Raw genomic sequence first — 25,598 nt, 5'->3', positions numbered from 1 at the left:
AACAATGATTGGATTTTTTTTCTTACACATCATCAAATAAAGAAATGTACAAAAGTTTATGTCATTTCACTGCACCTGCAACCTTCCTGTGCTTCACTGCTAAGAGAGTGCGCCACGCACGTGACGAGCGCATCCACCCGCGCAAAAAGAAAGCGCTTATCAGACCAGCGCACACTCTTAAATAATAAGACATGCAAATAAGAGCGCAAAGTCCGCTGCAGTGTGGACAGTGTGACGGCGGTGCGCGCGAGCAGTGCGCGTAACCGCTCCGCACCGGTTGGGCTGGAGCGGTGATTGTGGAGAAGACCGGAGAGTTTTGGTAAACCCGCATCGTGGATGAGGAACGCAAGTGAGAAGGGCCTGCTACGCGACTCTGCCATCGGACTATGCCTTACCCAGCTCTGGAGGAGAGCAACAGGCAAAGCATAGGGCGGGAAAGCGCAAGGCGACAAGGAGAGGGGAGCAGGCGGGCGTCTCGTGTGCGCTCCGGAGATGGAGATGACAAACCGCAGCCTGCACGGCGACTCCAAAGTCGACTGCGTGAGCTGCGATGGCCTGATCAACCGAAACCGTGGGGACTCCGCAGACGTGTCGGTGCCACTGACACTCCCCGGGAAACGGACAGCTCACATGGAGGGAGACGACCTTTACAGACTCCGAGACAGAAAATTATTACTGGAAGATAAAAAGCGTCTGTGCGCGTGGACTCTGGGCACCGCTGTCTTTGGGATACTGCTCATGATAATCCACGCAGAAATATGTCCCTATGTTTACACCCCGGTAGGTTTAAGACACGAAACACGTCAGTGTCTTTCAGACATTATCTCCACACCGAAATGCACAGCTTACATTTGAAATTAAATTAAATGTTTAACCATAAAACTTTATCTTGTATAGTTCGCTACCTTCGTCATTTCTGTGTCAGCTGCCGCCTCTTATTATGTGGATTCATGTGAATATTTTTCTTAAAAGTTCTTAAAGCCCACGCTAGAAGTGATGTGACACATTGCTCTTTTGCGCATGTTGTAAAGCGTTTAAATGATAGCATCTTTAATGATAGCCACTTTGCATCTGCAAAGTTAGTCCTCCGCTTGTTCAGCCCTTCTCTGGAAAGAGCAGACAAAGCTCTGACAGCAACATTAAGCTCACTTTCTATTTTCAGGAGCTTACTTTTTTATTGTTTGCCCTTGGACTCATGCTCAAATGCTAAATGAACAAATGAACACTACTGCTTCTACCTTAATTCAGAGGAACTAAAGCCTGTAAAGACTTGTTCCACTGCTGGCAAGCAGCACCTCAAATCAATGTCAACCTTTTAATAATACACACCTAGATTTGATTTTTCTTAGAAGCACATTTCAGGACACAGCTTTTCATGACTAATTTCTTGGTTAACAAACAACACTAACCGCTTGCAGCTCAACAGCATAATCTGCACCTGGTGTTTGACCGTCCGTGACCCACTAATTAGTTAGTTCATTTCCAGACAGTCTATTTGGTAGCACAGACTCATGATATTAAGATGTAGATCTCAGTGGATAACAATGCCAGTCTACACAATCAGCGAATGATTGACCCCCCCCCCCCTCTCGCAGCACAGTTCCACATGTGGAAAAAAGTTACGACACGTGCTGCAGAACATCAGACCACATCCATGCTGTGAAGTCAAGTCAAGTCAAGTCAAGTTTATTTATAGAGCACATTTAAAAACAACCAAGGCTGACCAAAGTGCTGTACAGTAAATACAGATAAAAATACAATAGAACACAATTTCGTAGTAACACCTCGCTGATAAAAATAAAATAAAAATAAATAAAACAAATAAATTAAACCTTTCTAAAAGCCAATGAAAAGAGGTGAGTTTTAAGAGTCAGGGATTGATCATGCTGTCAGAGAGTCTCACATTTCTAATGCACACCAGGTACACCGCTCTGTCTGTTACATTCAATGAGGTTGACCTGGAGAAATTATGATGGTGAAACTAAATGTACTGGCATAAATATGAGTTCAGAATTTCAGTTTACAAACATGAACCAAGAACAGGTGCTGTTCAACTGCTCCTAACAGCAGGCATCGGCTTTGGTATGATGGAAATGCTGATGCACTGGAAAAGTGTTCTCTGCCCACAGTAAAAGCATATTATTTTGGAGAGGCTTCAGTTCTGATTTAACCATAGCTTATATAACTCATGCCAGGATTCATACTACTTTTTGTAACTTCATGCAGTGCCAAAGTCATGAATGTGAGCTGCACCATGGACTTTTTTGGGGGGGGGGTTATCACATAACAGCAGCGTTAATCAAACATAGCATCTATATCTTTCCCTGGAAGTGCACCATATAATATTATTTGTTTTTATGTCATTTTTATGTATGCTGCAGCATATATTTGGAGCGGCTCTATCAAAGTTAGCAATCGTCTACAAAGTTGTATTCAAGCAAACCTTTTTCGTGGTTATGCACAAAAACAAAGCTATTTATGGAACGTTTTTCCACATTTCACCTCTTCCCCTGCAGCATGATTGTTAACAGTACTTCAGGCGATCTTTCCACATCATTTAGTGTATAATTAGAGCGTTTGCATGGCTAGGCTAATGGTCTCTCTGTCTTGACTAAGGTTGTTCTAGTTGCCAGGGGGATGCACTTTGACTTGAATGTGACCTTGTGTCATCTTTTCTGCTGCTTTTTTAATTAACTGGCTTTTACAGTTTGAAACAATTTACATGCACCGAGACTGAAAATGTGAGCATTCGATCATTATTGCAGGCATTTGAGTGATTCTGAGACTACAGGTCAAAAAGAAAGTTTGTGACAGATTGGTCCGCCTGAACATAAATGGGAGATTTTTGTCTCATACAGAAAACATCATTTGGTAGACAGCCCATACATTTTTATAGCATCCTATTGTTGTATCAAACAGCACCTCTCACTAATCATTACTTTGCAGATTATATTTAAACTTAGTCAAAAGCATTCCATGTGCCAAGCAGGTGAAAGTCCTGATAATGAATGTCAATATCATTATCACAACTTTAACGTGGCTATATTTCATCCACTGACTACACAGACGTTTGTTTTTTAAACTCATCACAGCAAAATAATCAGCAGAAATGGATCATCTGATCAAAGGTCAAACAAAATGGGGAGAACATTTTTTTTGTCACACACGCAGGGCAGCCACATTTGGTATCCGTGTCCCAATCCCCATAGTGGAAATGACTTCTGTGTGAGCTTTGCTTTTGCTTGATATGGGTCAAAAATGATGTAAATCTTTCTCTTTTTGAATTTGACTTATGTAAATGTAGGCTGTGCAAGCCAGATGTGTGGGTGTGCTGCAAGTACTACACATCCTGTTCTTAGAAATGATGAGTTTAATGTTTCGGTGGTTGCTTTTCCTGTTTCACTTTTATGAATCTACATTGCCTGCAAAGTAGCTGCTGATAGCGAACATAGGTTTGCATGATTATGCCCTTTGCACTAAGAAACTTGGGAAGTCACTGGCATTCTTTGAAAATATGAGTACACAGCATGCGTATATCAACAGGATGAGCTGGTGGTGAGCTTGAGGCTTGGTAGGTATAATGTAGACATCGAATAAAGGAGGCAGCTTGATTAGGACGGATTTTGTTTTGTTTGCTGCTTCCCTTTATTGGGATGGTAGTTTGGAGGTTAGTACTGTTGCATTATGGCAACAAGGTCCTTGCTTCAGATCCAGGGTGGGCATGGGGTGGCTTTAAATTAACTATAGGTATAAATGTGAGCATGAGTGATTGTCTGCAACCCTGAACTGGACAAGTTGAAGAAGATAAATGGATGCTTCCCTTTCATTTGGTTGAAAGTTTTGGGGTAATTACTATTATTTCTTTAAACATTTGTTAGCAAATGATTTAATTTTTTCGCCTACTCTTGATTTAAGACTTACCCAGTAAACTCATATGGGTATATGGCACAACAGAGAGATTTCAATGTATATCACCAACCAGACAGCAGGAATGTAAAAAACAAAATGAGATGAAGAGGCAGTCAAAACAAAGCAGCATCTCTCTGACATTAAGAATGCAAGATTTTCTTCTTTTTTTTTTTACCTTTTCCACTACACTACTTTTGATCTTGTCTGATATTCTTTGTAAACCCACACTTAAATTTATTGCAGAGAATGTACATGAACGTTAATGAAACCACAGTGGCTAACAAACCAAACTCGAAAACTAAAGTCAGATGCATGTATTATTACTTTGGAAAGTATTTATTTATTACAAAACTCAACCCAGACCGCTGACTATTGCGCTAGATATAGTGTTTTGTTTTGTTTTTTTATATTGTTTTGCCATACCTTGGGTGGCCTGTTCTGGTGACACTGGATCCTCATTTGTCCAAGACCATCTGTCCAATTCTGTTAACCCAAAGTAGGTTAAACAGGAAAATGTTACAGAAATAATTTTAGAAACTCGGCACGAAACATGCTGTTGAGCTCTGTGTTATGGTGTGTGGTGAAATGTTGAGCTTTTGCGGGGTCTTCTAATTAGTGCTGGATGAATCACAGACGTGATGTGGATGCTACGGGAGAGACTGTGGAAAACAATGTACCTTGCCAATGGACGTCACACCATACCACCTACACACTCAACTCGCCTCAAGTTTGAAAGTTTGTAATTATCTTTTTGTCAGTAAAACCACACTGAACTATGCTTCTTGTGAAAAAGCAAAAAAGCTTCCACTAATACATCACCTGCACTGACATGTATGGCTCAGCATTATAGACAAATATAGGGCCTTTTAAAACTGCTGAGACCAAGGTGATTTGGTTTTTGATTCATCACGTGACACCGTCTCAATTTTACGATGGAGCAAAGCATTATGGTGTGAGTATCTGAGCCTGTAACTGCTTGTTCCGTGGAATGGAAAGTATTTAATTACAAGCACACATTACTTTAATTAAGTGGTTTTGTATGTATTTTTTGGAGTTCACTGTAGAATCAGTAACTCCTTTTTCATTAGGACTAATTACTGTAAATTATGTGAAGCTCATTTTGGAAAGAGTCAAAAAGTAGCCTGCAATTGTACTGTTATGTAACAGAAAGACAAAAATTGTTCAATATAATATATTATGGAAAGAGAAATTCCAACAATACATTCATCATAAACAAAAAGGGGGCTAATGTACATTTGAGAAAACATCAGATTGTAGAGACTGATTGGTGACCATGCAAAGTAACAGAAGTGCAGCCATTATTGGGCAGTAATAAAATACATGCAGTTTGGCTAGTAGCTTTTTGATTTGTTTTTACTATTTTGTAGTTGTGGATAGCATTTCGTGTTTTATAAAGTTGAATATCTTAGGTCTAGTATTATTTTTTAACCTGGTGAGTGAAATACTCCCATCTGGGCAGTTTCTGGAAGGCAGGTGTTTGACTGACAGCCATTGTATACAACAGCAAAATGGTTGTTCCTACTCTTTCCCAAGAATAGTGGGGAATTTTATTTTTTATGTTTGTTTTTGATCATTGAACAATTTGGCACTTTTTTCCAAACAAAGCAATTGATCGATCCCTCCACTGGCATGAAACCTTTTTTTTTAAAATTATACTTTGTGAATACAATCCTAATTCCGAAAAGGCTGGAATGTTGTGCAATATGTAAATAAAATCAGAATACAAAGACTATGAAACTTTTTTTTTTCATGAAAAATGTTACCTCGTTTTGAATTTGATGGCACATCTCAGAAAAGTTGGGATGCAGGCAACAAAAACAGCTGGAGGAGCATTTTGCAGCTAATTAGGTTAACCACTAACAAGTCAGTAACATGACTGGACATAAAACAAGTCTAATCTTAGAGAGGCACAGTTTTTCAGTAAATATGGGCAGTTGTCTACAAATCAAAAAAGAGTGGCTACAATGTTTTGAACATTTCAGAATAACGTTCCTCAACATAAAATTCTAAGGATGTTGAATATCTCATCATGTACAGCATGTACAGTCATCAAAAGAATGTGAGAATCTGGAGAAATATCTGTGCTTAAGGGACAGAGGATTCTATCTATCTATTGTTAATAAAATATCAGTTTATGAGATTTACAAATCATTACATTCGGTTTGTAGTTAAGTTTTACAGGGCCAATCTTGGAATGGGGGTTGTGTTTTATTATTATTTCTGTATTTTTTCCACTGTGATGGACTTATGACATGTCCTTCTGGTGTCCTGTGAGAGCTGCAATAGGTCCCAGGCTCCATTGCAAACCTGAGCTCTGCAAGCATTTAAGACAATATATTGATAGATTTTTTTTCAGATTTTTTTTCAGTGGATTCTTTAGTTTAGAAAGATGAAAGGATAAAATTTACAGTGTCACACAGCAGACCAAGACAAAGACGTGCGTTCTCTTCACAATGCCTCAGAATAAATGAATTTTCCTTAGATGAAACAAAGCCAATCCCCGTTTTGAAATCAAAAGAAAAATGTCATATACAGACTGCACCAAGGACAAACTTTTTTACTGCAAATGGAAGAATTTGACTCTACCTGAGGAGCATGTTAACAGTCTGGAACCCATACTGGCTAACAGTAACCATATGTAGCAAGTTTCTGTCCGTTGAGAGCTCTTATTGTGTCTTTTCTTTTTTCTTTTTTTTGTGCATATTTAGACCAAGAAGAAAAGAATGTTCTGATATATATTTATATATATATATATATATATATTAGATAATTAAAATATTGTGGTTAAAAGAAACATTACAGCAACTCCTTTTAAAAATTATTAGTTATTTATTTTTCATCTTTCATCCCTTTATGGTCTGGTTTGATGTAATTTCAGGATATTGTTTTTATTTTAGTGTGGATTTCTAGTAAAATGTTTTTTTTTTTATAAAACAGGTGGATGAAGGAACACTAAAACATAATTTCAGCAAATAATTTCTCATACTGTAGACTTAAGAAGTCACTTGGATGAGTGAAGAAACATTTCTCCCACTGAAAACGCTGTCCACATGAAAAGAATCCACTTATTGGGTTCTCATTCTCTAGGTTTTTTTTTTTTAATTAAACTTCATTCTGCACACTTAATACTCAACCTGGCCTGGACATGGTACCCCTGGCACACTGGTTTGTGTGCTGTGACATGTTTTTCAAAAAGCTGGTTTCCTATTTACACTTTGGCATAATCAGATTGTTTGTTGTGGGTTTTCACGCTTTTTGAAAAAAACTGACCTGATTTCCGTGTCATTTAAATATAATTGATAAAGACAGGAGAGTTTAATGCACTAACATTGCATATCAATCAATCAAAGCTTTATTCGTCACATGCAGGTTGCCCTGCAGTGAAATGGGAACCCCCCCCAAACTTACACATATAGCACAAACATTAAATGAGGAAACAGGGCGGAGAATGGTAGAATCTTGAAAAAACATTGAAATGTACACTACAGTGCGGAAACTACAAGATGAAAAAAGAGACCCCTACTCATGCTATGCTTCCATGTTAGGACAACATGAGAACAGGAAACAAAAAAATTCCTCTGCACAAAAAAGCACATAAATGTCCACAGCACAACATTGTGAAGACATGACAAGCCACAGGGGTGGGTGGGGGGTGAGGAGTAATCCGAAGCGAACACAGCAGCCGCCCTGCACAGCGCTACCATTCCAGCGCGGCACACAGACCCGCCGTGTTCCCTCGCAGGAAACAAGCATCGAAGGCGTTGGAAAGGGAGGGGGGATGAGTGAGTGCCTATCAGTGTAAGTGTATGTGTGTGTCCATAGTTCAGCTGAGATATATGTTATTAATGATATAAATCAATGGGGTAAAAGAAGAAATCAAAGATATATTTGGTGTGTGTGTGTCTGAGAGAGCGTATATTCATATGTCTTGATGCATTCTCAATCATCCAGGTAAGTAAATCTCCAAAAGTTGATTCTGTTGAACAGATGAACAGAATCAACTTTTGGAGACGTGTGTGTGTGTGTGTACTTACTTTAAAAAAGACTTCTTATTATGGACAGTGGGTGCCGTCATATTGCCTGCTCAGGCTCCTCAGAAGCTGATAGAGTATGTCCTAATTTGAGCGTTCACCTTCCTGCTCCGCTATCTGGCCTTCCTCCACCTCATCTCCTGATAGCTCTAATCTGACTCTCCTTCCACAATTCTGAGTTTAATCTTTTCTGTCTCTCCCTGCCCTCTTCTTCCTGAAATAGGCTGAAAATATGAGGTAGTAAGTCCTGCTGTCCACTTCAAAGGAAACTAAACAAAATGCTTTGTTTCAGAAGAGATAATATCACTGGGCATGAAATGATTTCATTTATGGGAGTAGAATCACAATATCTGCAAAAAATGATCACTTAATCTCCCTTGTGGTCATAAAATGTAGAAGCTGCAATTCCTGTTATTTTGAAAAGAAAGTCCATTTGCTCTGTTTGCCAAACAGACACAAATATAGCATCAATAGAAAGTGCATTATGTCCTCTTGACATTGCAGCAGGACTCGTATAGATTGCATAAATGGCCTTTGACGTAGAAGTCAAGTACTTGATTTGCATGTAAGTGTTTTCGCTCAGTGCTACAGAAGGGACTAGCAGCTATCCAGTTCTTGGACTATATCAAACCTTGATATATGAAAACATGAAAAGCAGTGAAATTTTAGACATTGCAGAAGAACAGCTGTGTTTTCATCACTCACGGTTCTGTTTTCTCTAACTCTATCTGTTTTCTTCTCAGGGCTCAAACATTGCATTGATCATCAACTGCTCCATCAGCCTGTCAACTGGGTGTCTTCTGATCCTCATTATAGCTTTCCATTATAAGGACATCCAGGTGAGTATGCTTTTTATGTTTTTTGGCGTCGCTTATTGAACTATTACTTATTGTAATTCAATGTAACTCAGCATTAGTTTGGTTAAAATTCAATTTTTTTAGAGATACTTAAAGGCAGCTTTTTAAAAAGCCCCTCTCAGGCCATGTCTGGTAGCCTCAACACTGATTGTCTGTGATATTTGCTGCATGCAGGAAAACCCCAAATAAAAATCTCAGCCCACACAGGCATGCGCAATATTGCAGCTGTAATGTTTTTCCAGTCTACGTGGCTTGCTGCCGATTTGTGTGGGAATTTAATATACATGAAGGGATTTGGTTGAAATTAAACAGAGTAAACATTCTTTCATTTCCCCTCTTGCACAGTCACAGCATGCATGTTTAAGAGTGGTAACAACAACAAGTACAGAAAGAACTGTGTGTCTGTTTTGTAACAGTTTCTTTCATTTTTGCCTGCTGGGTTTGTATTCTTACCTACAGAGTGTTTAGTTTGGTCATAAGTCGCGTGTATCTGATACAAGAGGGGTACTGTCCAAGTGTGTAGAGGAGATAAGGAAGGACAGGCTTAGGGTGGGGACTGATATAGAGACAGTGTGCAGTGATGCATGATGTAACTGGTGTCAGAAGTGGCAGGCTAAATCATTCAGACCGTCTCAAAGTGTCTTAGTTGGTGGATTAAAGACAAAGTAATAATTAACAAAATGATGAAAGAGGAAGTTCTAAGAATGTCCCTGCTTCACTTTCTTAAACAAAATAAAGCTGCAGATTGAAGAAGTGGAAATATCTGAGTCACAATTTCAATACACATTCATAGTTTATCTCACAGGCTTCTGTCAAATATTTCTGGTTCAAATCTTTAGCGGGCCAAAAATAATTTTCTTATCATTTCCCTTTTAGCACAGCCCAACTATCGTTTACTTGCAATCTTTCCCGCTTATAATGCAAAGTATGCATGTCGTAGTAATCCACATAATGAGATTATACTATGCGTATCCCAAAGTATTTTGTTCTTTCTAACAACTTTTTATTCCCCATCATAACTTTGCTGAGGCAATTGATAGAAATGGAAGTCATATAGTTGAAAACACATCAGCAAAATGAAAGCACCCTGCTAATGTCATTAGCAAATATTGTAGGCAAATTCAATTCAGTTTAGTTTTATTCATATAGCACCAAATTATAACAGCAGTCACCCTCAAGTGCTTTATATTCTAAGATAAAGGCACTTTCATAATACACAGAAACCACAACAATTGGGCGACCACTTGTGAGCAAGCACTTGGCGACAGTGGGAAGAAAAAACTCCCTTTAAAACAGGAAGAAACCACCGGCAGAACCAGGCAGAAGAGAAAAGAAGAAAAAAAACAGACTGTGGAAGACAGCCAGAGATGAACAGTAACTAATGCTAACTAATGATTAAATGCAAAGTGATGAATAAACATATAGTAAGTGAAATAAAAATGGAAGATGAAGCTAATGACAGAAGCTTTGGAGAAAAAACATCACAGATTTTATTTACACCATATTTACATACCATCATTACATTAATTGCATATCATATCCACAGTATGAGAAGAAGATGCAACTGTAATGTTATTGTCTTCCATCTCCAACTGCACTTTGATCAAATTCCTTTCTATTTCTACTCTTTACTGTCCTCCCTCATCCCTCAGCTGTTCATCATTGACCACAACCAGGTGGACTGGCGTATCGCCATGACCAGCCACAGGATTATTGTCATCACCCTGGAGCTGTTAGTTTGTGTTATCCATCCTGTTGGATCATACTGGGGGGTGGGCCTCCATGTGAACTCCTCTTCCACCGTTCCCACTCCATCTCCACTGTGTGTTTCCAGCCACCATGGCGAGACCCTGATGGACATGGAGCTGCTGTTATCAGTGCTGATGTTCCTCCGCTTGTACTTGGTGCACAGAGCCATCTTGCTGCACAGCAAAGTGCTGCTGAGTGCCTCCTACAGGAGCATAGGCTCACTCAACAATATCAACTTCACCTTTCGCTTTGTTCTCAAGGTACTGATGAACAAACACCCAGCACGCATGCTGCTAGTCTTCATCCTGTTCTTCTGGCTCACTGTGTCCTGGATGCTTACACTGTGTGAGAGGTATGAAGCACAACTGAGACTTTGTGTAATCAAACTGATTCATAATCGCATTAAACTGATTTTTCATTTGCACGAATGCAGGCATTACAATAACAAACCAAAGATTTTCAATGACAAAATGAAAGTTTTCTCATAAAAAAAAAAAAAAATTAATTAGCTCTTTTTCTTAATCTCTCTTCCATCTTCACCCAGTTGTCAACTGACTATTATACACAGAAACACCAAAATGCTCTCCAGTAGTTTAACATTCCTCTTCAGGGTTTGATAGTCAGTTTGACTTTCTGGTTCAAGATGGATTTCCAATAAATGATTTCATAATTCTCCCCTAACAAAATTCTTTTTGACGTCTGCCAGCTAAATGTCAGCCTGATCCTCTGCAATCTGCCTGGCTGTTTAAACAGCGTGAGGTCATTTGTTCGTTTGAACCTTAATGGGAGGTTTGCCTTCAGTTTTCCACTTCTTTCTCGCATTCGTGTATATTTTGACATTTTGATTTGTCAGAAGTAATAAAAGAGCTTATTACTGACAGCAGATAATTTCACCAAATCTGTCAACACGCAACCATTATGCTAGCTGATTACTAGATCCGTGAGCCAGACGGATAAAATGATATGTTATCTAGCTGTGAGGCTTCAGCAAAGTTTATATTGGGCTTGTACTTTTGATGTTTTACAAGTTTATACTGGTTTCGACTTCCCGAACTCCTGAGTGCTGTAAAAAAATCTGCACTGATAAGGCGGTTTGATTAGTACGCCACACCTTCATCAAACAGACTGTGTTTGAGATGTTAAGAAACAAAATGAAGAACCTCAGAGAGTCAGGGAGAGTGTCACAAATAAACTTATGCATTGCATCACTTCAGCTCTTAATTGTATTTGGTGATTCACTGAAATAGTTAAATATAAGAAGGGATTTAGCCTGTAACTGTATCTATAAACAGGTTTCTGGATTAGACTGATATTAGTCAGAATTATCAGCTGCTACTTATACTTATACTCCAGAGCAGTTGTTGAATAGGATTAGAGAACTAATCCTATTCAACAACTGATATTAGAAAACAAACAAAGAAACAACCATACATACAAAAAAAAAAAAAGTTTTCTATCTCATACAGTTTCACAACTGGGGGGTGGGGTTAATTGTGGTAATGTTTATTTTTTAACTCAACTAATACCTCTTTATAATATGTTTCATTACACTTCAGTCTCAGTGCTACGTTGTTTCCCCTGCAGGCAGACCAAAGAATCAACAGGCCATATGGATACAGCGCTGTGGCTCATAGCCATCACCTTCCTCACAGTTGGCTATGGGGATGTGGCACCCAAAACCAACTGTGGCAAGGCAGTGTGTCTCTTCACTGGAGTCATGGTAACTAAGCTGATTTGAGAAAATGTAGTACTGAAAATGATTTTAGATTCACATAAAAACTAAGGGCATACTGAATAAAATAAAACACACAATGCTTGTTCTTCATCAAATGATTGTTTTGGCCTTGTATCAGACAGTGTATGAAAAAGGGAAAAGTGTAGCATCTTTAGCATAGCATCTTTATTTTTAATGCACTTTACATCCAACAATGTTGGCCAAAGTGCTACAGTCTTTTTAAGACTGTAGCAGGATGTTCACAGCTTTCATTATCTCCCTGATTACTTTAATATGTTTTTTCAGCCCAATGATGGCCTCCTGTTTGCTGTTTACAGGAAGCATTCAGCAAATGCAAATTCAACAATTTGAATCAATTTCAAATCTGTTATCTGCTTATTTTGTCATGGAATAAAAAGGAAAAAGACCTAATTCATCTGAAACTACTTGGCATTCAATTTTCCAATTATTTTTGAGCCTCTGAAAATTAGGGAATGCGTATATTGTAATTCTTAAATTCCTTAATTGAATACTTTTGTTATACTCCTAAAAGTTTGTACTTCAGTTGCATCTTGACTGTTTGAATCAAAGTCCTTTGTGGTGATGTATGGAGACAAAATGATAAAAACTGTCTCACTGTACAAACTGTTATCTCCTTACAGTAGCTGTGAGACAAAAACCCTCAATTCAATAGGGAGGCACAGGGAGTGGAGTTTTTTTAATCTTTGCTTTGCTTGTCTTTGTTACCACTGAAACCACCCGACACACTTTTGAGTGCAAAAACAGACAATAACACACAAAACCAAGAGCTTCTGTCACTGTTTTCACTTTGTCACACTATGTTGTCTCTAAATAGGTTGAATTTTCTGTTATCTTCCATTTTGTTCCATTTCTTCTCTGTTCTGTCACACTGTATTACATGTTGATTTCATGGATAGCATGAAATCAACATGCTATCCATGTTGATTTCACTGGAGGACTTTCTTTTGCGCAATTGATTTCATTCCTGTACTGTGATCTATTAGCATCTTTTATCGTCTGCTAGGGTTTATTATGTTTTATCGAATCCCTTCTCCGTGTATTTTAGCGTCATTTGTTCTACTTCATTCTACCTTCTCACCCTTAATGTTCTGTTCCACGTGTTTGTTTCATTCCCTTCTGTTCCACTGCAACAACTATTCATCCATTTTCCTATTTCATTTTTCCTTTTTCATTTTCAGGTCAGTTCAGTTTGGTTCAGTTCACTTCTCCGCTGTTTGCAATCCAGCCTATTCTGCACTGTTCCACTAGTTATCTTTGATACCTTAAATTCTTCTTGCTTGAATGCCTTCCTTCCCTTGTGTGTGTGTGTGTGATTTCGATTGCAGCTGTAAGTTGACACAGTGTACTTCTGCAAGACCTTGATATTACCAGGCGCTCACATGAAAAGACTGAGGGAGGGAAGCTGTCAGCATGCAGTGTACCCTGTGCAGTTGCACAAAGATCTATGTGAAGTGTGATGGCTCTGCTGAGTGTGCCATAGTGTCTCAGAGAATTACAGCCAGGTTTAAGGTTTTTCATGTGTAAAAGAGCAAAAAAGGACATATATGAACATCTTAAAGTGAGATGTTTTTCTTAAAACAAGTTAGTTTTTTATGTTAATGCAAAAATGTTGGTAAGTGAAGACTGAAAAAAAGCTGGAGGGAAAGGTCAAGTGAGGGCAAGCAAGGAGTGGCTCCGTGTTTGAAATGGCAACACATTTTGCTGCTGCCTTGAATTCTGGTACAAGCAGATAAGAATCTCGGCCATGGCTCTGGATGTGGGCACAAGTCCGGTTTAGACACCTCTGTGACAGAGTGGAAAACAGTTCTCCCAATCTTTCCCTCTCTCTTTCTCCATCTCCCTTGTTTTCATTACGTTCCCCCCTTATAAGGCAAAACTTTCCACCATATCCATTTTAGGTGGTTTATTGCCTTTGGCACCACTACAACAGGAGGGTGTGCCAACCTGTGCCCAGGGTTTGGAAAAAAATAGATTTCCCACTCCCATCAGGGCAGCTCTGGGAGCTAGAAACTTGGGGTGATACTCACACCTGTAATATGGTTGAAAGCCTCAATGTTCAGCACTTTGGCCTCTGTCCAGCTATAACTCAATTTGCAGCTGTTTTAAGGAGTTGACACCACTTTTTGCATCCCATCCCTGTGTGAGGATGGATCCAAGGAAAGAGTTTGTACCTCCCAGGTTTAGCAGACGATGTAATGATAGATATTTTGTGGCTGGTGGAATGAAGGATAAATATATCTTTCAGAACTCTGGCTCAAGCTTTATTGCTCATGCTTGGTCTTTCTCTCTCTCTCTCTCTCTCCTCTCTTTCTAATGCAAGCTGAAAAGTGGAAAACAGGTAAAAACTGGTTAACTTTTATCTTTATTCGTAATGGATATGAGTGCAGTGTTTTGTCTCTGTCTCCACTGATACATCTTTTTATAGATGTGGATGTGTTTTGCTTTGAGACCCATTCGAATATTCACCATCATTCTGTATTTCCCTATCCAGGAATAGCGCTAAGCTATTCTCAGAGGAAACCCACACTATTTTAGTGCCACTGAGGCCCGTCTAAGCATTGAACTTTTTGTGTAAATTTAGTTTTGATTTATTAGATGGAAGTACGAGGATCAACACTGAGTTTTCTGAAGAAGTTCTTTCCTTAGAGGGTAATGGACACGTAAAAAGACACGCTGGCCGCTGTCATTGAGCTTAACTTGCAAATTCAGGCTCATCAGTTTTGTCTCAGTATTCTGGATCAGTCTTACATAATCGTTGACAATCTGTTGAGACGACAACAAAAATACTAAAAGCTCTGTGTGTCTTGGGTTTTAGGGTGTTGCCTGCACCGCCATGCTGGTTGCAATCGTTACAGAGAAGCTGGCGCTGAACAAAGGAGAGAAACATGTGCACTTCTTCATGATGGATATCCAGATTTCTAAAAGGGTAAGAGCATGCAACAATTTTCTGCAAACCTGTATAAACACACAGTAATCAGCCGGCATGCCTTTTTTTTTATCAAGTTCTTTCTTTTTTTGTTTTTTTCATTGCTTCCATTTGAAATATTCTGTAGTGGGTCATGTGACATTTGCATGTATGGGTCTTTTCCTGCTTATTATTCTTTTACTTCAAAGTTGATATTTGTGGTTTTGCTTGTTTTCCCCCTGGAATCGCTGCAAATCATATATCCTTTGGGCTACATGAAGTAGGTGTCCGGACAGCTATCGGTAACTGTTCATACCCACATTCAGTGTGCAGATTTGAGAACCATTTAATTTAGATAATCCCTCACAATGAACACCATGTCCGTGTTTGTTGCTGTCAGAGTCAATGGGACAATGTGTGGTAATGCAGTTGTAAGAACAGAGCAACTGGAAGTCTGTGCTGCATTGCCACACAGCATTGATACAACAAACTAATACACTTTGGTATGCTTTGTATACTTGGTATTCTGGGCAATAAAAAGGAACCCACAAGAAAAGGAGAATTTGAGTTTTTATGGTTCAGAATTCTGTGAAAGTTTAAAGAAAATATTGTTTACTAATAGCTAAATATAAATGACATCAACAGCTCTCTTGTCCAACAAAAAATAATCTTGATAACAATTTATGTTAATATAAAAGTGTAACACATACATTTTCTGAGCTGTGTTGAAGTTCTCATAAATAGTGGCTCTAATTTTTGTAGCATTTGCATGAAAATTTTTGTGCAACAATCCAATAAACATGTTGTAACCATCAATTACCTTCCCTCCCATCACTGGTAGCTGCAGTGTTGTAAGCCAAACAAGAGACAGGATAAAACGGATAGAGATGTCAGGATGGATGAGTCACTGCTTTCCATGTTGCATGCACGCTTTGGTGTTTGATTCCTTTACTACAGGATTGTGTGGGAAAAGAGAAGGGAGAACTTCCGGGCTCTTGATGTCCTTTTCAAGGCGTCAAACAGAGGAAATAATCTTATCTCTGTCAGGAAAGAAACTTGTGTCACTTCAGGCCTGTGCAGCAGCGGGCAGGAAACTGCTGACGCGTGTGTTTTGCTTTTAAGGGTGTCTGAAAGTAAGTAGGAGAGGAGTGTGGTTGCAAGTGTCTGCTTGTTGATGGGAAAAAGGGAAGTTACAAGAAATCATTTTCAGTGTCTTGGTAATACGCAAAAATGTGTAATGACTGACAGATTGTGCAGGCTTGGTTTAAAGCTGTGTTTTGTATAAAGCAGTACAGCTCCCCCCCAAACCGTGTAGCAATGTCTGACTGAAGTAGAAGCACTGCTTTGGAGGATACAACCATTTCCTCTCTCCTGGTGGCTGCATCCTGTCACAAGGTGCATCTTTATGCCTCGCTTTTGGTTGTTTTGGTTTGTGTGTGTGCATGTGCATGCATCCTCCTGAGCTTACTGGTGCAGTCCAGATTTACACTGATGGGAACAAGGGAAGACATCTGGATGCAAAACACTGACAACCTCTATTAATAACCCTCACAACAAGGTCGTAATGACATCATCACAGGGTAGTTACAGTGATTTGAGCAGGAAGGTAAACAGACATGAATAGAATCAAAGAAAAAACAAAACAAAACAGGAGAATACAAGCGAAATCTAGAAATCTCAAGTTCCTAGTTTAGCCGTTATGGCCTGTTTTATAAATATCTGTATATAATAATAATAATGGATTGGATTTATATAGCGCTTTTCAAGGCACCCAAAGCGCTTTACAATGCCACTATTCATTCACTCTCACATTCATACACTGGTGGAGGCAGCTACAGTTGTAGCCACAGCTGCCCTGGGGCAGACTGACAGAAGCGAGGCTGCCATATCGCGCCATCGGCCCCTCTGGCCAAGACCAGTAGGCAAGTAGGGTAAAGTGTCTTGCCCAGGGACACAACGACCAGGACAGAGAGCCCTGGGATCGAACCGGCGACCTTCCGGTTACAGATGCGATTCCCAACCCCCTGAGCCACGGTCGACTCACTGACCATAACAGCCACTATCTGAAAACAGCATCATTGTACAAAAGGGTGGAACAGGAAAGGCTATCTGGATTTCATCAGCTGGCCTGGACGATGTGTGCTGTACTAAAATCTTTAAAAGTTAACAGTTAGCGGCTCTGCACGAATTTTATCAGTCGAACATCCAAAGTTGATCGATATGTGCTGTCACCACATTTCTGTATGTTTAAGCAGTCAGTTCAAATGTTTCTTTTCCCAGATCCGCCATGCTGCTGCTAATGTGCTAAGAGAATGCTGGCTTCTTCATCGTGCAAACGTGACAAAGGGCAACCGCGGTGAGCACAGAAAACACCAGAGATGCCTTCTGGAAGCCATCAGAGTGTGAGTTACTGTATTGCAAAATAATACCTTCAGGCGGGGTGTCTGCGTGCGTGTTTCAGTCTGTGTGAGGGGTGTACAGTATGTGGGTGGTGGTTTGTGTGCCTTACATGTGTATTTTATGGGTCATTAACTAATTGTCAACATGCTCGGAGTCACCAATTTAAAGATGCTAATTTAGATTACTAATTAGATTTGTTTGCCTCTTTTATGTGGACAGGATATGTGTGAACAAGTGTCTGTTCTTCCTGGCAAGTAAATAAATAAAAGGCCCCTTTTTTAAATGATTATTTGAAGTTTTTGACAATAACTGACAACTATTGTGCAAACCTTTCGGGAGATACTTTTAAGAAGAATCGCTTTTTTTCCTCCATAAATTGTGTCTGCTTGTAATTGAACAAGTTTCTCTTCTAAGAACAAGTGGATTACACAAGACAGGATGTCCGAAACGCTGATCATGTGGTACATTATCCTGACAACAGCAATACATGTGTGAGAATATGTCAGCCTGTGTGAACGGGGTCGTACTTCCTGCTTTGAACTGTTCTAAACTATTATAAATAAACCCTGTGTGGAAAGTGTGAGAAGAAGGCCCCTCTCTACTTTAAGAGTTACAGTATATACTGTAATGAGACCCTTCTGCGGTCTTTGACCAGGTGCTTGATTGCAAAATTGGTTTTCATATGTCTTTGTTAGCTGATTGTCTGGATTGTCTATTGAAGGAACTAAATTTAGTAATGTTTCATAGCATTTCAACAAACTCAGCGGGGCTCCTTTAATACTGAGTTATTGAATACCTGATTGTCAGAATATTCCTCAAATCAGAGTTTCTGTAAGTGTTTTATCTCAGTGTAGTCACTCATATTGGGCGATCAACACTTCACAGCATTTATTTTCTTTACATTCCTGTGCCTCAGGATAGCATTTAAAATAAGGTCTAATAAAATACAGTTTGAATTTTTCCACGTGTCTCAAAAATCACATTTACAGTTGTTGGGTTTTTTTTAACTTCACAGATTTCGGCATTTACGCCTTAAACAAAGAAAACTAAGAGATTACGTCAGTGAGATGGTGGATCTCCCAAAGGTAAATAACAGCACATCTGATTCACTGTAAAACTCCATTTATTTACACTTACAGGCCATTACATTTGGTATACATGTTCAGTCGCTCTGTAATGCAGATCTCTAATCAGCCAATCACCTAACAGCTACTCAGTGCATTTAGGCTTGTACGTCAGGTCCAGGCGACCGGCTGAAATTCACACCAAGCATCAGAATGGGGAAGAAAGGTGATTTAAGTGACTTTAAAACAGGGTTGTTGATGCCATACCGGCTAGTCTACATATTTCACAAATCTGCTGTGATTTTCCCACACAGTCATGTCTAGGGTTTTCAGAGAATGCTCTGAAAAAAGGAAATATCCAGTGACCACCAGTTCCCTGGCCACTAACTCCTTGTTGATGTCAAAGAAGACTGAGCAGACTGGCAACAGTAACTCAAATCTCAAATAACCACTTTTTACAACCAAGCTATGCAGAAGAGCATCTATGAAAGCACAGCATGTTTAACCTTGAAGCAGATGTGCTACAGTAACAGAAGACCACACTGGGAGTGACATTTGCCAGCTATGAGGAGGAATCCGAAATTAAATATTGCTGTTTGGGGTTTCTTAGATAGAGCAGATAAATGCATACAAAAAAAACTGGATGATGAGATTTTAATTTGTCAGAAGTGAACAGGCACAGAAAAGGTTTCCATGAGGAAAAAACACATTAAAAAGACATCACCTAGTGAGAGTCACAAATGTAATTCTGGAGCGCTGTAATTGCTGGAATTATATGAAAATGTGCCCAGTTTCACTAAATAAGCCGTTCTATGGTTACCTTACAGTCAGTTACGGTCTAACAATCTACTCCTGCTTACTGACTGAGTGCAGCTGAGCCGCAGCATAAAAAACAAACAGCTTCAAACAAAACAAAAAGCGATCCAAATGTTTTTGTCTGATTCCCTCAAAATCACTGTCAATCAGTCAGTAATCCACATAAACTCTCCAACATACTTTTAAAATGTATCTGCACAGAGTTCAGTAACGTTAGACTTTTGGTTCTAGTTTGAACTCCAAGTGTGTTTTCTTTTCAAAGCCAAAATATTTGTGTTGTGTGGTGGATTTCAACAGATGCAGATGATTATGTGCGACCTCAGTGCCAACTGGAATAACTCCTATCGGGAGCTGGAGCAGCGAATCCTCTCCATGGAGCAGAAGCTGGACGAGCTGAGTCGCTGCTTCCAACAAACGTCTGATCTGCTGTCTCAGGTTGTACGTCACCGCAACCCAGAGATCAGGTAAACAATACTTACAGATGCCAGTGTCCCTGCACAGATCTGCTAAAAAACACACTGTAGGATGTCATATATCATACGTATATTCACTTTGGAGAATAACAAAATTATTTTGTTGGGTTTTTTTTGTAGGTGACACGACTGCACGCAGTTGTTAAAAACAGTCCGTAGTGTTTTCATCTGAAGTATCCACGAATCCTCTCCAACCAGAGCTGCTTTAGACTCTTAACATGCTGAACCACTTGGAGGACTGGCATACTCACTAAAGATCATCTTTTGGCCCCATTCTGAGTGTACTGCACAGTGACTCACTGCTGTTAAATTATACAGATAAAATAAGACCTAAATTCACTGCTGGGAAATCCGAGTGCATTTTCAGGAAATCTGCTGGGTTTTCAAGCAAAAGGATTGGTGACAGAGCCCAAGAACTAACCTGATCTCAGTCAAGGACTGTGGAGGATCCTTTAATCTGCAATAACAACAGATCTGTAAACTTCTATTTTCAAGATATTATTGATGCTCTACATTCCTAGCTTATTCCTGTGGAATAAGCCATTTTGCATGTTTTAATTTTTGCAGTATTTCAGTGTTAATCCAACCATTTTCCATCATCTGAGACACACGGTGTCTCAATAATTCATCACTGTTGTGCTCTCCTGTAGCCGTTTAAGTAAATCTTGAATGAAAATGTGTTTAACGGTAATAGACTTTGGTGAGTGAAGAGAATGAAGTGAATGTCAAATTAAACTTGATGAAAAGAAAGTTTTATTGCAAACTCTAAGTCGAAGGGACCCCATGACTATTAACTGAAACTTGCAGACTTGCGTCGGCCACAGTTTGACGGAAGAAAAAAAAAAAAAAAACATCCAACACTTTACACCTGTTGAAAATAAAGAAACTTCAGTGGCCTTATAAGCTCATCTTTTAGCAATCCAACTGCTCCATCTAGTGGACAATATTAAAACACACAACAATAATCATAATAATAAAAACTACACGACTTTCTTCCAGATAATTTCGGATTCTTCAGCATCTCAAAGGAGCATAACATTTTCAGCTGTATTAAAACAGAAAACAAGATTTAATCAAACCTCTGTACAAATGTCACTAATAAGAAAGCACTTTGTGAGAACAGCTGCAAAACTAGACCAACTCTCTCTCTCTCTCTCTGGAGGATTAACTGGAGTTTTGTTTAAACTTAATCCAGTGCTGGAAAAAAAAGCCTCCTTGTTGGCTACCTTTTTTTTTTTTTTCATTTTATTTTATTTTTTTAAACTCCGGTAGTTAGTGTAGCAGCAGAAAAATGTATGAGAAACTAAATATGTAACATTTGCACATGGTAAAAACATGTTAATAACCATCTAAAACATGCTTATAATTCAAAGTCATTTAGAATGAGTGTGTTTATGTTTTTGCTTTATTTCTGTCACTGGAGGACACATGAATTAAACAGACTGGTAACAAGCAGGTGTCATGTGTGGCATATCTATTTTGATTTGTTGCTTGAAGAAATAAAAACTGATCTATTCGTACTTCTGTCACACTGTAGGCTTCTTCGGTTTGTTACTTGTCCTGTTTTTAAGCTGGTGCCATATGTATGCTGAAGGCCTGGGAAACAGTTCTCCGCAGTCACACGTGAAGGGCATTCTGCATGTTCTCTTGACTTTTCTTTTCCACGTGCAGCCAGAGGGAGATTTTTTTGGAGACCCGCCCTTCAGGTGCTGCGCCAGGAGTTTAGCTCCTGTGAAAGTGTCCCCACAGCTAACACAGATGTAGCTTATGGCCTCCGCGTGCTGAATACAGTGTCTCAGGAGGTGCAGCCTGTGTTTAAAAGCTCGTCCGCATGGGCACTTGTGCGACCGGCGGCCTCGGTGGAGGTACCGGTGGCTGATGATGAGCGAGGGCTGCCGCAGGACAGCGCCGCACTGCCTGCAAGGGTAAGGCACCTTGGAGCGCCAGCTGCTGTTCATGCGTTTCATCAAAGCCAAGCGATGGCTGTCATTCTCAAACATGGCTAGGATGGTTGGCATTGGTTGTGAGGGGGGGTTAAAGAGCGCACCCTCTTGGTATGTGTCCCGGGGTCTTGAAAGCACAGGAAAAGGGGAATGAAGGTTACTTGAAGGCGGTTGGTTTGGCTGAGCTAGGGCACCATTTGTCCCTGACGTTTGGCCATCACTGTGTGTTCCATTAATGGCCTTGCTCACGAACTTGGTTGACTGCAGCTGGATTTTTGTGCTCTGGGCTCCTCGGTTATCCTTTGCCAACAGTGATGGAGTAGTAACAGTGCACGCCTTGGTGCTGACCACTGACGTGTGAACTTTGGTTACGTGCTCTACTAAATATTTCTCAGAGGTAAAAAGGAATTTGCATATGTTGCATGCTTTCGGCATTGACTCAGAGCAGAAAAGCACCAAAGGTGATTTTCTCCCTTTGGGACACTGGTGGCTATAGTACAAGTTTTTGTGACTGAAAACTTGGCCACAGATGTCACAGGCATACAGAGCCAAGTGGTGTTTCTTAACAGCACTCTCAGTTAGAAAGGCCTTCTTGCACAGAAAGCATTGATATTTTACTCTTACGCCACTGCAGTGCAGCAAGTGGAGCTTAATTGACTTAAACGGACCTCTGCCGCACACAGTGCACATTACACTATTGGCAGCAGGAAAGGGTGCACATGTCGTTTGGGAATCTGGACAGTCTGAAAAATGACCAGAATCATTGGGAAAACTGGAGTTGGAGCGACCATTTGTTTCAGAGTGATCTGGAGGCAGTTTATTAGGTTTAGAGTGTGTCATGACTTCATCTTCAGAAGCAGAGCTTGTTGAATCTTCTGCCATGTCGGAATCACTTTCAGTGCTAAGATCTTCATCATCTGCACCCAGTATGTACGCCACACTGTTTTTAGGCATCTCAGGCTTTATATCAGCTCTCTGTTCAGACCTCAGTGCTGGCAGTGAGTCATGTTGAACAGTATCTGCATTTTGCTGCATTGTCTTCTCATTAGGAGAGCTGTCACTGCTCTGCCTCTTACAAATCAACGAGGAATCTTCTTGGATAAACTCAGAGTCTGTACAGTGTTTCTCTGCATGCTTGTTCAGCTCCCAGACATTGCTGAAAGACTGATGGCATTTGTTGCAGACAGGTGGCAGATGCGCATTATCCAAGTGTGTAGAGAGTGACATCAGGCGACGGAAACTAACCTTGCAGATGTGGCATGTGGCTTTGGTATTGTGGCTTTTATAATGTGAAATCAATTTCTTTAAGTTGTGGATGTTCTGCCCACATTCCCAACATTTTGATACCAGGTGCACATCTTCGTCGCTGCTCGAGTCTACTGACATAACAGTCTGTGAATTTTGAACAGAAAAGACAAAAATCAGTTGAAATAGTCCAGAATATAGCACCTTGTTCCTGCATTTACTTTTATACCTGTGGCCCCAGAGAATGTGGACAATGAGTGGACTAAACATTCTGACATGGTTTGTAGTGATGCACTTTGGTTCGCTCAGAGTTCTCTTTAATTGGGCTTCTTCTGTTAGCCATTTAGCATGAAACCAAATCATGGGGAAAAGCTACAAGTGTACCAACTCATCAACTGATTCGGACCAGAGAAAACAAACCACAGGTGTGAACATGCTCCTAAGATTTACAAACACTGTCTGAAATGGCTCAAAAACAAATGGTTGAACCAGATTTTCTAATGAACCATACGTTGGTGAATAAAAGATGGACCGATGGCTAGCTCACAGCACATCAGTGACCGTGAGCTAAAGTTCAGCCTCACACACCTGCTCACATGGCTGCAGGCTTTTCGTTTGTATTTATGATGTGTGAAGACATAAAACATTGTATAGAAGAGACAGAAAAATACATCAATAAGACACTGAAATATTAACCATTGATGAGGCCACAAGATTAGAATTTTTACAGTAGCCATTTTAGTTTTTTGAAACCAGACTGATGTGAAATGGTAAATGTTAATGGCACTAATGGAAACCAGAATTAACTAAATTAACTTTTTTTAAAATCAGGTGATTTGCCCCCTGTTGGCCATTAGATGAGATGGTTCAAGGAATGATTAAGGAACTTTAGCACTGGCTTCACTTTTCAGAACCGGAAGCTACATCTATCTTTTTTATTCAGTTAAAGAGCTTCTAATATGTCAAAAATATAGTGTATAGTTTTTCAACCTTATTGTAAAGCAAAGCTGCCCAACCTTTAAAGTATTTGTGGCATTTTTTTTTTTATTTGCACAAGTTGGTAGTCTGTACTTGCAGTTTTATGCCCTAATGGAATTAAAGTTAGTTAACCAACTTCCATGCTTTATTTCAAGAAGAGCGCGAACCCTAAGGTAGTCAAGTGGCAATCTGTGAGGCAGAAAAATTAAGTCGTCATGGAAATGCTAAAAACTAAAGTTACTCTTGTTGCCAGCTGAAACTGGATTTTTTTTAGATCCACTTTCCAAACACTCTGGTATTAAAAGTCCTAAATTTGTTCTCAAAAGACAGGTAGAGAAAAACTGTTTCGACTTCCATTAGTTCCCCTGTTTACTGCAACTCCAAAATAATATGAATATTTTTGTAACTCAACATCGGGTGGAGCTAGAACAGGCATCTGCTTCCACATCCATCTTTTACGTGCAGTCTATTGGCTTCCACAACTAAATAAGTTAATAATAAATTAATATTTATAACTGAACAAACATTTAAATGTCATCTACATAGCTTAATATCTGTTATTATCTGGAAGCTTTGTTGTTGAGTAAACCAAGGTCTTGGCTAGAAAAAAAACCCAAAGCAAAACAAACACAAAGAAATTAAAATCACCCCCTAAAATTCAAGATATTACCTCTCTCCTGTGATGCTGTGACAAGTATGCACTTTTTCAAAGTACACAGGTTAATAACAAAAATAAAAACAATTCAATAAAAATTTTCAATACTTAAAATAAACATACTTTGTTTAGTAATGACTACTCTTCTCAGGCATCCACACTCTAGTATCACAGTGCCACTTTGCCATTGAACTATCAACATTTGCTGGAAGAAACAACACACGTTCTCTCTTGTGGCTGACTTAATACTATACTAGATGCACTTATCCCGTCCACAAATACCGGTAACAGCAGACGGTTCGTGCAACTCATTTACTGTGAAAATATAAGTAGCTTAACTTGGTATAATGAGCAAATCCAGCTGTAGGTGGGATAAAAAACAGGTCTCCATATTTCAAAGAGAAAAAGAACAATTCACTTTTACCTCGGGAAATCCTCCTGTCCTTTATGGCGTCCAAGATCGCTGTTCCGAACTCATCTACATCCGGTTTGAACCGGAAGAGATGAGCCTCCATCTCCCACAATGCATCGATGTGCTTTACCCACTGAGTGGACAAGCCAAGGCAACTCTAAATTATTCTTACTATAAATATAAATATTTTGCAGCTTGCTGCTGCAATTTTTAATCTACAGATTTATTAAAAAATAAATCTTTAATGCAAAGCGATCTCATGCTAAATTGCTAACAGAAGAAGCCCATTATTTATTTTATTTTATTTCATTAATTTTTATTTAAAGAAAATTATGAGACACCTTACTTTTTTTTTCTGAAATCAAGCTTATACACTAAGAAACG

General features: G+C 39.4%; 2 protein-coding genes across 4 annotated transcripts; one reads left to right on the top strand and one right to left on the bottom strand.

Moving 5' to 3' along the window:
• Positions 1-130: 130 nt before the first annotated feature.
• On the top strand, positions 131-20,832 carry kcnn4 (potassium intermediate/small conductance calcium-activated channel, subfamily N, member 4). Of its 2 annotated transcripts, XM_005741244.1 has the most exons (10): positions 131-780; positions 8,705-8,800; positions 10,471-10,919; positions 12,152-12,287; positions 14,644-14,661; positions 15,139-15,249; positions 17,509-17,630; positions 18,644-18,713; positions 19,806-19,972; positions 20,102-20,832. In XM_005741244.1, the coding sequence occupies exons 1-10, from the start codon at positions 493-495 to the stop codon at positions 20,103-20,105; spliced, it is 1,461 nt and encodes a 486-aa protein (XP_005741301.1). In that variant the 5' UTR covers positions 131-492; the 3' UTR covers positions 20,106-20,832. The 2 variants fall into 2 exon arrangements, with proteins under 2 accessions (XP_005741301.1, XP_005741302.1); XM_005741245.1 differs by lacking the exon at positions 14,644-14,661.
• Positions 20,833-21,224: 392 nt separating this feature from the next.
• Positions 21,225-25,324, bottom strand: LOC102195798 (zinc finger protein 260). Of its 2 annotated transcripts, none has more exons than XM_005741243.2 (2): positions 25,227-25,324; positions 21,225-23,316 (listed from the first exon to the last, which is right to left on the bottom strand). In XM_005741243.2, the coding sequence occupies exon 2, from the start codon at positions 23,308-23,310 to the stop codon at positions 21,508-21,510; it is 1,803 nt and encodes a 600-aa protein (XP_005741300.1). In that variant the 5' UTR covers positions 23,311-23,316; positions 25,227-25,324; the 3' UTR covers positions 21,225-21,507. The 2 variants fall into 2 exon arrangements, with proteins under 2 accessions (XP_005741300.1, XP_005741299.1); XM_005741242.1 differs by lacking the exon at positions 25,227-25,324 and adding an exon at positions 25,070-25,212.
• Positions 25,325-25,598: the final 274 nt, after the last annotated feature.

The sequence above is a fragment of the Pundamilia nyererei genome, unplaced genomic scaffold (assembly GCF_000239375.1).
Source record: "Pundamilia nyererei isolate P.nyererei 1_Seehausen unplaced genomic scaffold, PunNye1.0 scaffold00109, whole genome shotgun sequence".
NCBI lineage: Eukaryota > Metazoa > Chordata > Actinopteri > Cichliformes > Cichlidae > Pundamilia > Pundamilia nyererei.
This window is presented reverse-complemented; position numbering and strand designations above follow the sequence as displayed.